The sequence below is a fragment of the Nannobrachium achirus genome (genome assembly GCF_963921795.1).
Source record: "Nannobrachium achirus genome assembly, chromosome: 2".
Lineage (NCBI taxonomy): Eukaryota > Metazoa > Chordata > Actinopteri > Myctophiformes > Myctophidae > Nannobrachium > Nannobrachium achirus.
The window spans coordinates 167321-183968 of NC_137811.1; the positions used below are offsets into that span (position 1 = coordinate 167321).

The 16648-nt window shown below is 40.4% G+C and overlaps 1 protein-coding gene across 1 annotated transcript in view; it reads right to left on the reverse strand.

Annotated features, from left to right (window-relative positions):
* Positions 1 to 16648, reverse strand: part of adam15 (ADAM metallopeptidase domain 15) — a 168254-nt gene that overhangs the window by 90902 nt on the left and 60704 nt on the right. The window contains exons 6-9 of the mRNA XM_080753863.1: positions 14889 to 14965; positions 5335 to 5386; positions 5146 to 5292; positions 1271 to 1336 (exon numbers count right to left, since the gene is read on the reverse strand). Of these exons, the coding sequence (XP_080609989.1) occupies positions 1271 to 1336; positions 5146 to 5292; positions 5335 to 5386; positions 14889 to 14965 (342 nt within the window). The remainder of the gene's footprint in view (positions 1 to 1270; positions 1337 to 5145; positions 5293 to 5334; positions 5387 to 14888; positions 14966 to 16648) is intronic.

Below are 16648 nucleotides of genomic sequence, written 5' to 3' on the forward strand. Positions count from 1 at the left end.
CTGTATGGGCGGTGCTCAGAGCGTGAACACGAGTGAAACCTGAGGAACAATGGATTCGGTAGGCCAATCGAAACGCTATGCAAATCTAAAGAGCTGACTTTTCCGCCTCCAGAAACGGTCTGTAATCTCTCCCAAAGTAAGGCAACTTTACTACACCAATGTTAACATTTGGCAACCTTAACAAAGATATCTTATGGAATGAAAACCCTCTAATATATTCAAACTGTGTTTATATCAAAAAAACGAAAAACAAAGACAAAATTAAATCACTCTTGTTTTCGCGTTTTCTGACTTTTAAAATTGCCGACATTTGGACAGTTCCTCCAGCCTCGGACACATATATGGACTTTTTATTTTATTTTATCCTTTATTAACTCATTGAGTGCCAATCCCGAACTAGTTCGGCTTTATTAGCGTATCGTAGAGTGCCGATCCCGAACAAGTTCGGCTTTTAAAAAAAAAAAAAAAAAAAAAATTTTTTTTTGAAAAACTTTTTTTTGATTTTTTTTTTTTTTTTTTTTTTTTGGACCCCATCAAATCTGGTGAACATGATTTCAATCGCGATTTTGCATGTTCCACCCCCATACAACCCCATCTAACATACAGGGCAGCCATTTTTGTTTACATTACATGTAAAACATAATGGCGATTATCTCAAGAATGCCTGAACGGATTTCCAATCGGACTTTTTTGTTTGAAAGCTGTGAACAAACTGCACAAATCCACTCCAATGCAATCCAGGATTGCATTGGATTTTTTAGAGCTCATTCTTCTCTGTTTTTTTCCCATGCATGAGGTGTGCAAGGTTTAATCATGGCTAAGTTGACGAAAATAAGGCTTCTAAAATGCTTGGTAGCCAATAGCTAACTTCAAGCTAACTTCATCCTCTTCCTGTACATGCACAAAGGAAAGTGTCCTTTCCTTTGTAAAAAAAGTCATGGCTCCAGGGCTTGGGCATGCATTACCAGCATATCTCTATTATTCTCTGGTCACTGGGCGCCCTCTAGTGGTGATAGGCTGGCACTCAATGAGTTAATAATAATATGGGTTATTTGGGTTAATAGGGACTCTATGGAGCGGTTTACCACAGCTCAAAAAAATACATATCAGAAAAACACGGCCAGCTCACATATTAGGGGGGCGTCAGGAGTAAATATCTAAATACCGAATCAAGGGACTTATAATCTGTCCAGGATGGTCACAAAAGCCTGATTAGATGATAAAAAAAAAAAAAAAAAATCTAGAGCAAAAATGGAGGACACGTTGTTACCTCTTGGTGATCCGCGACGAGCACCAGCTCTATGTACTTGGTTTCTGACAGGATGTCTCTCTTCCTCTGTAATTAACATAAATTAAATAACATCATTAACATATTGATAGGATGTCTCTCCTCTGTAATCAACATGAATTAATTAACATCATTATAGTAAGGAGATTTTATAAGATATTTGACCAATCTGCGAAGTAAATCGTTACCAAGAAATTTCTTCACCAATGTGTTTCTAAAGGTGTGTAATAATATGTACTAAAAGGTTGAAATTCAACTCCCGGGGGAAACCTCTTAAAATATATATCAAAAATCAAACCTCGGTTCGAAGTGAAGCGGTGAACTTTTAGTCTATGTGTTCTAGAGTTATGAACTCTGTGATCTATACATTCTTTATATTCTGAATGAATTAATGATTTTATCTGGAGGGCCGAATTGTCATGTGAAGCTTGACCAATCCTCAAAGTATCCAATCATCAGACCGGGACGGTCACTACATACATACATACGGACGGACGGACGGACGGACGGACGGACGGACGGACGGGACAGGACAGATAAAACCTGTTCATTCTGAACTGAAATGGCCATATATGGACATGGGACACACATTTTGCTTTTTGAAAAAGCCTATTCATTCTGGACTGATATTCTAGACGTACGGGACAGAAAAAACCTGTTCATTCTGGACTGGAGTGACCATATATGGACATGAGGTGACATACATTGTGTTTTTGAAAAAACCTGTTCATTCTGGACTGAGATGACCATATATGGACATTAAACACACATTTTGTTTTTGAAAAAACCTGTTCATTCTGGACTGAAATGACCATATATGGGCGTGGGACACACAAAGCCACTCATTGGAAGCGGTTTTCACCGCTTCAAAAATGATTTGTGTTTGTGTCCCATTAACTTTACTATACAGGAAAAACATACAAAAATAAATCTGCTTTAAGTAACATGTGAGGGGTCTTACTAGGGGTTTTTCATGATGCTGAATCCATTGCAAGCATTTGTTGTGCACGAAGAACATTCCGTGGGCTACAAATGGCCCCCACAAAAGGTGAAAAGTGATGATTCATCACTAAACCATCATTTTGTTGGTCCGATTTTAGCCCAAGGAATGTTTTTCGTGCAAAACAAATGCTTGCAATGGATTCAGCATCATGAAAAAACCCTAGTTAGACCCCTCACATGTTACTTAAAGCAGATTTGTTTTTTGTATGTTTTTCCTGTATAGTAAAGTTAATGGGACACAAACACAAATCATTTTTTAAGAGGTTTCACCCGGGAGTTGAATTTCAACCTTTTAGTACATATTATTACACACCTTTAGAAACACATTGGTGAAGAAATTTCTTGGTAACGATTTACTTCGCAGATTTTCTTATGTTCCCCTTACTATTAACATATTAACCGTGTTTTTTGATTGGACGTCTATCTTATCATCACTGTTGTGCAGAAACCTTGTATCTCCAAGTTTAAAATGTGTACGTTTTTTTATCTTCGTGAAGTAAAGCACTGCTTCATCATCACACAAGACTAGTGAAAATAGCAGATCTACAAGCACACAACGCCTCGCGGTGTGAGGTGTTGTTTGCTTGTAGATCGGCTATTTTCACTATTCTAAATAATTTTTAACACTTGCAATGCCAAGAATTACCGCGGTGCAGCGACACGGCCCCGTTATCACGTCCAGGTAATTGGGACGAATCTGATACTTCCGTGACCACGAGAGCAAATGTCCGTTTCTCAGTGGTTTTGTCAACTATGAAGGTTAAATAACAAATTGAGCTCCCATGTCCCTCGCAAAAATGCGGGACATCTTACTATACAGACACTATACTATAAAGGAAAAATGACTTCCAAAAAAAATCTGCTTTAAGTTGGATGTGAGGGGTCAAACTAGGAGTTTTTAATTATTCTGAATCCACTGCAAGCATTTGTTTTGCAAGAAAAAACGTTCCTTGGGCTAAAAACTGACCCCAAAAGACTGTGAAAAGTGATGACTCATCACTAAACCATAGTTTTGTTTTCCTTTATAGTATGGTGTATAGTAAGTGAATGAGACTGAAAATCGACCTAGCTGTCAAACATTTTGCACGCATTTTTGCGAGGGACATGGGAGCTCAATTTGTTATTTAACCTTCATAGTTGACAAAACCACTGAGAAACGGACCTTTGCTCTCGTGGTCATGGAAATATCGGATTCACCCCAACTAAGGGACATGGTAACCAGGTATATAGATGCTGCGGCGACCGCTGGTGAGTGAAAAAGACTTCTTATCCCATGATGCAACGTGGCCACTATCATCAGAAAGCATGTAATCTCCATAGGCTCCTATGCTGCTGCAAAGAAACGGCTTTATCTCTGAATCTTTTTCCAAAAACGCTTCAATCGCCGAGATACTTATTTTTCTTTTTTTTCACAGCGACACTGGGTCGGCCACGGTGAAAATGTTTCATTTGCGTGTGAAAGTAAACACCCTGATCCACATCACAATACCCTGAATTTCCACAATTGATTGTGGCTTCCCGGGGCTCTTCAAAATAAAGTGCAGTGAATGGCGGCATACTGTGTTTGGATGATTACAAAAAATAAAGGCACTAAAAGTGTTGAAATGAAAGCGAACGGTTTTGGACATACAAGGTTTCCACCTGACAACAACGACATATTCTGTAAATGATTTCATCATTAACATCATTAACATCATTAACATATTAACCGTGGTTTCTGATAGGAGGGCTCTCTTCCTCTGTAATTCACCCTTTGTTAGCCTCCTGGTTGGTCCCTAACTGACCAACCAGCAGGCTCTATCTGCCTTGTCCCGCCCTGGTTCTGCCTTTTTTATGTTGAATTTGCTAAAACATAATTTTTGGAGAAATAAAAACATTTAAAAACATGCTGAAATTGCTGATTCACTATGCTGCCACTGAGCAGCTCCAATTGACTGAAACAAAGTTTGAAATTAGAATTGAGCACACAGAATAACAATATGAAGCAACTGAATTAACATGGCAGTGGATGGAATGTCCCACTGAATGTCCCACCAAGACACAGCAACCAATGGGTGTGGAGAGGGGCAGGACAATGGGCGGGACTTGACAAAGGGTGAATTAACATAAATGAATTAACATCATTAACATATTCTAATAGGATATCTCTCTTCCTCTACATAGAAACAAAGACATTGTTAAACATAATCTCCATGAATAAATTAACACCATTAACATATAACATAGAGCAAATTAAACTAATTCACATATTGAAACATTAAACTACAGGGATTGTGTGCAAAGTCGGTCAACGGTGCTGGAGATTAGCTGTTTACATGCACGCACGCATGCACACGCACGCACACACGTGTGTTAGGCCTGTCACAAATATTACATAAATGTCTAATCGCAATTATTTGACGTGAGTGCAAGCGTATTTTGTCATAGTTGTAATAATCGTTTACATGTTGAACAATGTTCATATATATAAAAAAATCTACATGTAGATCGGCTATTTCCACTATCAATGTTCTTTTTTAAGTATAAAGTTGTCAAATATGTCAGCACTTTCTTTCTAGACTATAATTAGGTTATGTGTCATAACTGCCATGTGCAACTGTCAACGACCAAAACACAACTAAATCGTTTATCGCAATTATTTTAATGACAATTAACTCTGTAAGACCCACTGTTGCAGATTCACAACATTTGTATTTTACCCAAAAAAAGGTTTAAACGATTTTATTTGTATTCCCCCTTACCCTACCACCTGAAAATCACCATTGGATCCTATCGTAAGTAGAAATTAATTCAGGTCTTACAGGGTTAATCGTCATGCATAATGTCATAACAATGGCGACAGCCCTAGTGCTCACCCTGGGTGTGTGTGCGGTGACGTGGAGAGGTGGTACAGGGGTGTGGGACACCCCGCAGCTCGCCAAACGGGGGCCCTCTGGTGGTGTGGTTGGGTGGTGCAGCAGGTGGACCGTGACGGCTTCGTGCTCCTCTCCTCCTCCTCCGCTCTCCTCTCCTCCCCCCATCTCCCCCTCCCCTTCCCCCTCCCCCTCCTCAGATTGCAGTTCAAAGCTCAGGGTGGAGTTGAGAGCCACAATGCCCCTGAAAAAACAGTTAAAAAAATCAAATCAAGTTTGAAGTGAGCCGTGGTGCGTGTGCAGTGGCGTCAGTTCAGAAAAAGCTAAGGTATGGCAACATGACTGGTGTCTTGCACGTGCACGAAGGCGCGCGTGCAAGAAGTCATGTTGCCGTACCTTAGCAACAGGCATGATATATTTATTTTAAGAAGAAGTACATAATATATAATTATATATATATATATATATATACCTATAATATAACAATAATACCTTGTTAAAGTGACCATTTTGTTAAATTTAGCATTTGTAGTTATTTTACTGTAATTTACCAACATAATAACCCGCACAGATAGAAAAATCAAACCTCGGTTCGAAGTGGAGCGGTGAATCTGAGCAGCTATACCCTGTGTGTGTTGCTAAATGCCTAAACTGTAAACTGTAAACTGTGCCTGTGAGTGAGTGGTGAGTGTGCCTGGCCTGCACAAAACAGCGCCCCTCCTTTAACTAGTGTGTTGTGTGTGGCCACTCAAGGTATTGCCAGGCTACGGACACGGCCAGCCAGCCAGCCAGCCAGCCACCCACCCAGCCACCCAGCCACGGACATACCCACGGACATACCTGTCTATTGGGAGCGCTTTCACCGCTCCAAAAAAGACATTCATGGATTCACATTTATAACTAACTTGTATCTTCCCCCCTGGACCCAGGGTATGGCAGCTGCATACCCCTGCCATACCCAGAGATGGGAAGTAACGAAGTAATACTTCGTTACTATTATTTTTCAGTACTTTGTACTTTACAGAGTATTTATTTTTCGGAGTACTCTTTACTTTTATCCGTTACATTTTAACACAAGTATCTGTACTTTTACTCTGCTACATTTTCAAAACAGGCTCGCTACTTTGGTGATATGTTAATGTTGCGGCGATGCGTGGCAGATCAAACAAAATTATTAGAGCGCTTGATTATCATGCATAGAGGCTGCGGTGACGCTCTGTCTGCTGGCTGAGTGAGAGATTCACACTGTGTCAAGTAGGCAAGCAACCGGTGTATTAACTTCCTGTAACTAGACTAACAAATAAAAGTAACCATATAGCCTACATAATAGCCAGTGATGTCATTATGTGCGCATCCCACATCAAAAACTCATTCAAGTCACCCAGGGACTCATTCATGTCATGGTCCTGGGGTCCCGGGGATGCGCCGCCATTGGAGTCCATGTTAAAATAATTTACCGCGTCGCGGTAAAAGAAAAAAAAATGTCCACAGACACCACCATTGTTCATGGGTGAAAGCATCCTACTTTACCCTACGTTAACACAAATAAAATCCACATAGAAAGTCTTAAACAGGCGATAGAAACGTCAATGTTTTGATTCCACCGACGTCCGACGCCATTTTTACAGAAGGCTTTAGGGGCTGAAATTCACGGAGTGGGTGTTCTAAAATTTAGCGATTTAATAGTTAGATGAAATTTAAGATTTGTTTAATTAAAAAAGTTGCATAGTATAACTTTAAGGACTTTTTAATACCTCTAAAATGTCAAATTAAACAATGTCCAAATTGTCAAATATATGAGGCAGAAATTGTGAAAATAGCAGATCTGCTATTTTCAAATTGTCAAATGTTGGGCACATGCATATTTTATTTGACGTTTGGCACTATTGTAATTGATTTTACATGAAGAAAGGCATTCTAATTACTATTATACGCAAGCGTTGGTCCCATGCAAGTCTGCCTCCGAGCAGACGTGAAAAAGAGTGGACATCTGTCACAATCCATGTCAAATTGTTTTGGATGAATCAGACTCTTAACGTTGAAAAGGCCCATTGCCATTTGTTCACAATCATTTTAACCATTTTAAACATATTTAAATGTATTATGTGTGACTCAGCACGGCAAACAGCTAGTCATTGTATTTTTTTTTCTTTTTTTTTTTTTTTTCATTTTCATTTTTTCATTTGAAAGCTGGGAATCATAGCTATAGATTGACCCAACAGTTTTGAAGATATGGCTTATAGAATGATGCCATGCAGAAATTCTAGTTCTGAGATATTCAGCTTTTAAGATATAATTATAACCCTGCAATGACCTGACTCCGCCACATGGGGAGTAGAGAGCAATCTTTCGTTACAATTCAATTCAAAGAAGCTTTATTGCCATTATAAGACAAATGAGGACTTTATCGTAACTAAATTTACATGTACTGTACTTTAACTGAGTGTTTCCTATTTCCAATACTTTTACTTCTACTCCACACTAGATCTTGGATCCAAAAATTGTACATTTACTCCACTACATTTATTTGAAAACTTTAGTTACTAGTTACTTTGCTGATACAAATTATAATATTATAAAATATACATAAACCACTTGCCAATCTGCTATTTAAAAAAATGTTGTACTTTTACTTGTAACAGAGTATTTCTATATTTCAGTGTTGATACTTTTACTTGAGTAAAGTATGTGAGTACTTTTTCCACCACTGGTATATCAATAAACGAGGCGTTCTGTCCTCGGTATTCCTCTGTATTAAAACTACTATTTTATCTCTTTCTCATAATGCCCAAATGTAAACCTTTGTTCTGCTGTCATAAGCCCACATTTGCCAATAGTCTTCAGGTGTTAATGGTCAGTTTCAAAGTAATTCACACAGTAACTGTGTGTGACAATAGCTGACTGTAAGCTATGCTAAATAGAAAAACAGATCTCCGGTCTGTGCTTGTGTAACTAAGATACAAGGATAATCTGACCCTGATAATAAACCACAATCTACAGGCTTAACCGCCTCGCATTGTGAGCTTGTAGATTTTTGGCACTCATAGATTGGCAAAAATAGAGTTGGGTTTTATTCCAGATGTGTATACGATGTAGCGTTAGCATGCGGCTAGCGTTAGCCACTAATAGCCAGTCATTCAGAATAGTCTTGTTAGCTTGATAACACATTGACTGCCAGGGGTTTCTACAATTGGTTAGTAGGCCGTGCCAGCCATTTTTGACCATTTTGCCAAGACTTTCCAGAGCCACAGCAAATCCTATGTTAGTACTATACAAACAGATTTCATTGTGAATGGAGAATAGAATGCCTACTTTCACCTGCAAAGGACAGCAAGCTTTTATCTTGTATAGTTTTTTAGTTAGAAGCCCAGGACGGCAACGCGTTTTCCCCCAAAATGTCCCCTGGGAATTTGTTTACAAGATACAGCCACTTGAAAGTTGATGAAGTTTATGAAGCTGAAGCAAAGGATCCGTGAGGAGTTTACCAACATACAGCACAGATATGGAAAGCGTAGAATGTCTGCTTTCACCTTGGAAAATATTGAGTTTCAATCTTGTATCATCTTGTCGTGAGATGACGAAGAGTGCAAAGACGTAGGACTTTTTGACACAATACTTTTTCACACTCAGTACAAGTGAAAAAACCCCTATACATGACAGCAGATGGCAGCATAGGACAGTCTATACATGTCTTTACACTGTCATAGAAGACAGCAGGGGGCAGCAACACTTCATTCTCACTGTCTGACACACTCGTGCACACCCTTTACATGACAACGGAGGGCAGCATTCAACTGTCCTGTCGTCTCAAGCTTAGACACACTTCAGTGTCTCTGTGTGAGACTCTGTAAGGCCTCTAAACCACCCTGACCCCAAATCCTGTCTGCTCCATAGCCTGATGGGATATGAGCTGTCAATCAAAAACACACTTTTACATACAATATAGCTGTTTTACTTCCATTTAGAGCAAAGTGACAGTCATTGCTGAGGTGGAACACATTCACACACACGCACACACACACACAATATACTCTCAACTGATATACCCACTAACTGTTCTTTCCACTTACACTTTGTGCATATTCTTTTTTTCCTTTTTTTCATCTAACCGTCCTCTGCCTCCTTCAAATTTTATCTCTGATCTGTTTACACTAAACCTTAGCTCTCTGTATTTGCTACAGGACTTAGCACACTCAACTGTGTTATTCAAATGCTGAGCAGGAAGTGCCTGGATTTGAACTTGTGACCATGTAACTTAGAAGTGATGACTCTACCAACTGAGCTATTCACAGACTCAAAAGTCACGCTGTCACAAAATATAAAGAATAAACACTCTTACATAGCCATTTAGTGAAAACACAGAATTGTTTTATCTGATTGCATGTTTCTAATCAAGCTGTTGTTTACCTACCAAACACACATTTCTAAAGTAACTTTGGGTACTCTTTGGGTAAAAGCACTGTAAAAGATTGATATTTTTTTTGACATACCAGACTCAAACCCACAACCTACTGGTCCAAAGGCATGAGCATTACAAACTGAGCTAACATGACTCACAACAATCTATAGTGATAATATGTATAGACAGAATGCAGAGAGACTGTTTAGTGTCTCAGTAAATAGGAACAGATAGAATGCAGAGAGTAGTATCTCAGTAAACAATAGGGTGTTCTGTCTCAGTAAACTATAGGATCATATAATCTTGTTTAAATCTATCATATTACTTCTCAATGCTTTTATCTGGCTAGCTCAGTTGGTAGAGCAAATGTCTCAGGACCAGAAAGTTGTGTGTTCAAATCTGGGTGAGGCTCACATAGACATCAAAAGGTGCTTGATCCCATGGCCTTTTATCCATCTATAAAAAAGTGCCCTCTCCAGACCATGAAAATATTTGATTTTGTGAAAAGGTCCGTTGGCCCCCTAGACTAACGATAGAGATGCTACAATGGTTTCACACCAAGACACTTTATAATGCTTGAAGCTGGCTAGCTCAGTTGGTAGAGCAAATGTCTTATGACCAGAAGGTTGTGTGTTCAAATATGGGTGAGGCATGTGCTCACATAAACATCAAAGGGTGCTTGATCCCATGGCCTTTTATCCATCTATAAAAAAGTGCCCTCTCCAGACTATGAAAATATTTGATTTTGTGAAAAGGTCCTTTGGCCCCCTACTAACAATAGAGATGCTACAATGGTTTCACACCAAGATGCCTGGTAGCCAAACGTCATTATCATCTATCGATCTCATGCAACCTCTATGACACACAATCAAAAATAAAGTAGCAAATAGACGCAAATATACAAGTGAGCTGCAAACACACACATCCCATTGATATCAGCTGAATCTGAGCCATATAAAACACACCACTGCCCTGTGGTGTTTGTGTGTGTGAGACACACACACGCAAAACTATATCAAGAGGCAAGCATGCACAAACCACCAGTCAGCTACAGTAGCCGATCGAAATTGAATATGAACTAATATCACAATATTAGTTTATATTCCCATATTCAATCAGAGGGTGCCCAAGAGGGTAATTAACAATTAATCACTGAAAAGAAGAAAAAAGGAGATCTCCTTCTTTGGCACAGAACCCTACCTCAAAGAAAAAAAGGATATCTCCTTCTTTGGCATGAAATAAGTCAACTTTCCGACGGCGAGTGAACGATTGCATTCCATGTGTCCTTCTGATGGATTTTTCTTGGTTGTCAATGTTTCTATCGTCCAAAAAAATCACTCTGAACGTGATTTAAAAAAACTAGATAGTTTACAATGTACTGTTCTAACTCAATGCTGTTCCGTTTACCCCCAACCACTGAAATAAGACTAGGGCTGGGTCCGGTAACCGCCGTACCGCCGTATCGCCGTATCGCCGTATCGCGGTATAGCGCGGCCTACCGCGGTGTCAGGGTCCTTACCGCGGTCAAAAAAGACAAAAAATAGGCTATTTTTATTGAGAACGAGCGAGTTTTAAAACGGGGGAGAAGCGAGGACCGCATGCGCTCCATGCCGCTCTGCTCTGGGCCGCGTACCACATGTTTGGAAGCTTGGCCCGTCACATTGAGAGTCGAGACACAGTGGACACTGGAGCAGTGCAGTAGCCTCAGCAGCGTTAAACTTTCTCCATAATCCACACGACACAACTCACACAAGTATGTTTATACATACCTTGTGGCCGTTTCTGTTTTATTCATACGGGTGGAGCGCGAGGACTAAAACCGAAAATGAAACCAGCACTAGACGTGAGTACTTTTACAGTAGCGCGTGTGCCCGTCGTTGTTCGACTACAACCTTTTCTGTCAAGTCTGGTAACTAAAACCTGTTTACTATGTTTGTATCACCACTCAATCAATGCGATTTGAGACGTGAGTTTACATAATCACAGACCGTACACAATCACTATACCCGTCTCATCTGGTTTGTTCACAAACAGCGTGCAGTGTCTGAAGCCCCAGTAGCCTACCAGTGGCGTCAGTACAGCAAAAGCTAAGGTATGGCAACATGACTGACACCAGTCATGTTATGATGTTGCCATACCTTAGCAACAGGCACGATGAAAAGTAAATTTTATTATTTCCCCCTGTAGCCTAGGTATGGCAGGTGCCATAGCTTGCCATACCCAATTGACGCCTCTGTAGCCTACGTTACTATAGTAACCAGACACTGCAAAGATCTACAAGCTCAGAAAGCGTTGCGAACGCGACGCGCTGTGAGCTTGTAGATCTGCTACTTTCAAAAGCCAGACCCACTGTGATGTACGGGGAACTTGAGCAGTCGGGCTTATAGGACCGTGGAGCGACGAATTTTGGGCAGATGATAGGAATATTTTGTCTTATCGCCGAACCTTAATTAATAGATACGGGGGTACGGTAATTACCGCAATACCGGCGGTAAATGGGAGGACGGTAACCGCGATAACAAAATGTTGATACCGAGCCACCCCTAAATAAGACTCTCTAAAACAATAGAAAGAAGTAAATGAAATAATTTTAACACTTATTTTTTATATTCTTTAATTACAATCTAAAATATGAACCCTTGTTGTAAAAAACTAAAGTTGTCCTTTAAGCTCTGGCGTTTAAGTGAAATGTAACCTGATATTATGAGATTGCTGGTGTGGCTTTAGTAAGTTTTAGAGAAAAAAATTTGTCTTGCTATGAGCTTGTAGCCGCTGATTTAAAGCACAGCACTAGTATGTACATCACGTGGCTTCACTCACATGATCCAACAAACATCTGATAAATCCTTGCACGCACGCACGCACGCACACACACACACACACACACACACACACACACACACACACACACACACACACACACACACACACACACACACACACACACACACACACACACACACACACACACACACACACACACTACAACTCCAGTACGCTCCTTCTACACAGCAAAGCTTAGCTTCTGTTCAGGTAGGTTTAAGGTCAAAGGTGACAGTGATTAGCTGAGGTGGTGTTAATGAGACTAAATTAAGTTATTTGGGTGCAAAGCAGAACAATTGTGTTCATTTAACTCTGACCCTAACCCTTAAAGAGGCAGTTCCATATTGTTGTACTTTTTCTGGTTTTCATGTGTCTAGGAGGTTGACAGTACTTCATTAGAATCGGTCCAAGTCTCTTAGGAGAGCTGTGGGAAGTTCAGAAATCCATAGTCTTGTGAAATCATCAATGGGGAATCCAAGCGAATAGAAAATGCAGGCTTTCTATTCCTGAAAAGTTGCAGTGTTAAAGTGGAAGCTGTTGTTCTCGCGATTTTTTAAAATCTTCCTTCAACTACAGAGGTCTTTAACAGGGGATTCGCGACCCCTAGGGGGTCCACGGAGGTACTGCAGGGGGTCCACAAAATGGTTGCTTGATTAAAAAAAGAAACAAAATGTTTTAAATTTTTCAGTCTTTGAATTATGTTTTAAACATTTCCCCGTCTTTTATGTTTAAAATAAATCACGGTTCTTTCTATTATGAATAGCTAGTATACATGATCATTTTGCAATTGACAGATTGTTAGTGATAGATTGATAGTATTGACATTGGTTCTCAGTTAATGAGGTGTTTTTTTTTATGTATTTATTTTTTATGAATGGCAGTAGTACAGCCACCCTATTCGCGGTACCTTGTACATTTAAAATAAAAGCCTGAATATATTAATCTGTCTATTATTTGAATAGCTTAGTATTGAATGCACAATAACACGCTATAGGGTGGGTATGGCACCCACCATTCGAGGTAAGGGGTCCCTGCTCCATCTCGCCATCACCTGGCAGTGAAGACCCCTGTCTTCACTGCCAGGTATTAATTAATTCATACACGGGCACCTGGTGTATTAATTCATTCATACACGGGCAGCCCCCACCTTCACTTCATGAAGCCCAAAGGTTAAAATAGAGAACATATAGTGGCCCTCTGGAGTGAATGTAGACATATAGTGGCCTTCTCTATCAAAGTTAATTCAATCACCTCTGTCTGTTTTATCACGGCTGTCCATCGCTTAGATACGGACCGGTGGAAAAAAGCGTTTCTCAACGATCGTTGTGATTTCGAGAAAGATTCAGAGATAAAGCAGTTTATTTTCTGCCAAGCAATGAATTGAAGCCAACGTAGATTATTCCCTTCCTGATGACGTCATCACCCAAAGGATCACATTAATTGATTAATTAATTCACAGAATCGAATGTTTTATGGTCATGTTTCACCAGGATGGATCTAGGCTTAAAATAATTGATCTAAATATTTTGGGAAATCTCTATGGAAAAAAAAATGGAAAATGGAATGGAATCACAAAATACTGGTATACACTACTTAGAACAGGGGCTAATACTAGCCTGGCTCCAGCCAATAGACCCGCCCACTCTCTGAGTGAACTGCATCTCTTGGTCTGGATATGTCATATGACGAGTCTCTTGATTCGGTTCAAAGCCGTATATTGGCGAACCGACCAATGAATTCAAAGCAAGACGGAAAAAAATCTACAGAAACAGTGGAGGGAGCGCTGGCTGCGTGGCTCGCCAGAGTTCTTAATTGCTCCCTTTGAACTTCAAAAGGACTCCGAACTGCAGGCATTGATTGAGCCATACAAGTGTCGAGTAGCTCGTTAGTGATTCTCTCTAATCAGTGAAACATCAAAGACACTGACCTGTTGGGTGCATGTCATTGAGGGGAGGGGGAGGAGGGATTGTTTTGTGTGCAAAAGTCAAACACAACCCTCCCACCAGATCGCTTGTGATTGGGAATTTCAAATTTTAAATCCCCTCCCCTTTGAAATGTCAACACAATGGCTCAGGCTCAGACTCTTAAGCTCCAGCGCAGAGTCTGAAATCAGGCTAGGCTAATACTGATATTTTCACAAATTGGTACCACACAGGGTGACCATAAAATGTTTGGATTTTCTTCTTCGTACATGCCTCTAGTTTATATTTTGGTATGATAACTCCGCCAATCTGGTAGCTTAAAGGCAGTTTTCACCCGCTAGAGGTGGTGTCCCATTAACTTTACATTACAGGGAAAAAAAGGTAAAAATTAATCTGCTTTAAGTAGCATATGAGGGGTCAAACTATGGGTTTTTCATTATTCTGAATCCATTACAAGCATCTGTTTTGCACGAAAAACATTCCTTGGGCTAAAAACGACTATGGCTTAGTGATCACTTTTCACACTTTTGAGGGGTCCGTTTTAGCCCAAGGAATGTGGTACCCAAATTTGTATTAGCCCCTGTACTAACTGTATGGGTTACCTGAGGCCAGAGCAGGTGCTGAGAGCCACTCTGGACTGTGGGAATCCTCTGACAGATCCATGGTAGTAGCAGAGAGTCTGGAATGAAGTACAAACAACATTTGCATGTGTTAGTTTGGCCCCATGCCAACACCAATAGTTTTTTTAGACAAACATTCATCATTAGATTGTTTGATGATTGAATGATTGTGCCCACAATTAGCCTGTAGCTATGCCCTAACCTCGCAAGCCATCCCGAGCTACGTCATCACCAATGTGCTTCCTTTCTCGGTCTGGTGGTCCTCCCATAGTGTCTCCTTATGAGAACTTACTTTCTAATTTCCAATCAAATGGCTGCATTTGGAGCGACCGGCCTCACACCGCTCCTGATTGGTCGAGCAGCTGCTACAGCTCTCGCATTTTGTAAACAAACATGGCGGACCCCATGTCCGACGAGAGTTCACAAATCGCGAATAAAAGCTGCATTAAGCGAAGTTTCATCTGAAATCAACGGCATCTCATAACTTAAAAACAAACAACAGTTTGCACCTTTGTAATTTATGTCTGGAAAAGCCGTATTTGCTGTTCTGCCGACGATGTTTTGATGTGCTGGTGGCTACTGACTGGACCTGTCAGTCAAAGTAAGTAACAACGTCATCGCGTAATGCGTTGTCTATGGACAACTCGAGTCTGGCTCCCGAAAAGCTTTTGTCCAATAGCTTAGCAACTGTTGCGCAACTTGCCACGGCTTCCGTGACCGTGAGCAGTCATAGCTGTCAATGCTTTTTCGCCAGCTCACACACAGTTTGCAACATAACAGCAAGAATAGGAATACCACGATAACGCGACGGTGACTAAGAACCAGCAACAGATCCCCATACCCAGAAAACGGTTGGAGGGTGCATTTTTCACCCCTTTTCCCATGCTGAAATCTGCACTTGTTGGCTATGTTGTTGTGTTGTTGAACACGGTTACACACATATACTGCTTAACGTCGGGAAAGTTACACGACTCACTCACCCAGGTGATAACAATAATACTAATCGCCGACGCCGTAATCATAACAAAGGTGCAAATCATATAAAACAAAAAGAAAACTGAACAAATCTGCAGTGATCTGATGTGTTGACGGCTGCTGCTGGGCTGGCTTGTTTCGGATATCTCACGCTCTCATCTTCCGTATTATTTATTAAGAAGCATTTTTATCCGATCGGTCGCCATTTTCTAAAAAGGTTTTAATGTATCGGAGTGCAGTACACCTCACAACCGATGGGGTCGTGTAGTGAGAAAATGCAAGAACGTGGCCGCATATCGGATTAAAATGCTTTTTATTAAACAATATGGAAGATACGGGTAATTGTGCTTAAGCTTAACATATTTTGACATTCGTGAACCTTCGCTAAGCACTTTATTTTTGAAATCTGAACGTTTGTGTAAATGTGGCAAATTGGCTAAACTGCTCAACACCATGTTGAAGTGGACACATGACGGTCGTGAGATATGACCGTTGTTTCAGGGCTATTTCTCTCACTAACATTTCCCTGTGTTTTTACTGAAATAATGTCATGCACATTTTTCCAGTGCATAGCCTACTGCAGGTAGCCTGACACCCAGCCTGAATTGCATTTCGTTTCACTCCATTATTCAGTCTGAACTTGTTCTCATCCAAGGCAATTTATGGGATGGGTGTTGCCAAAGAGGCAGTTTTCTGCGATTGGTTCACCGTTCACGTAGTGTTGTTATGTGGCTGGCTAGTGGCTAGCCTGTTGCTTGCTAGTGCTA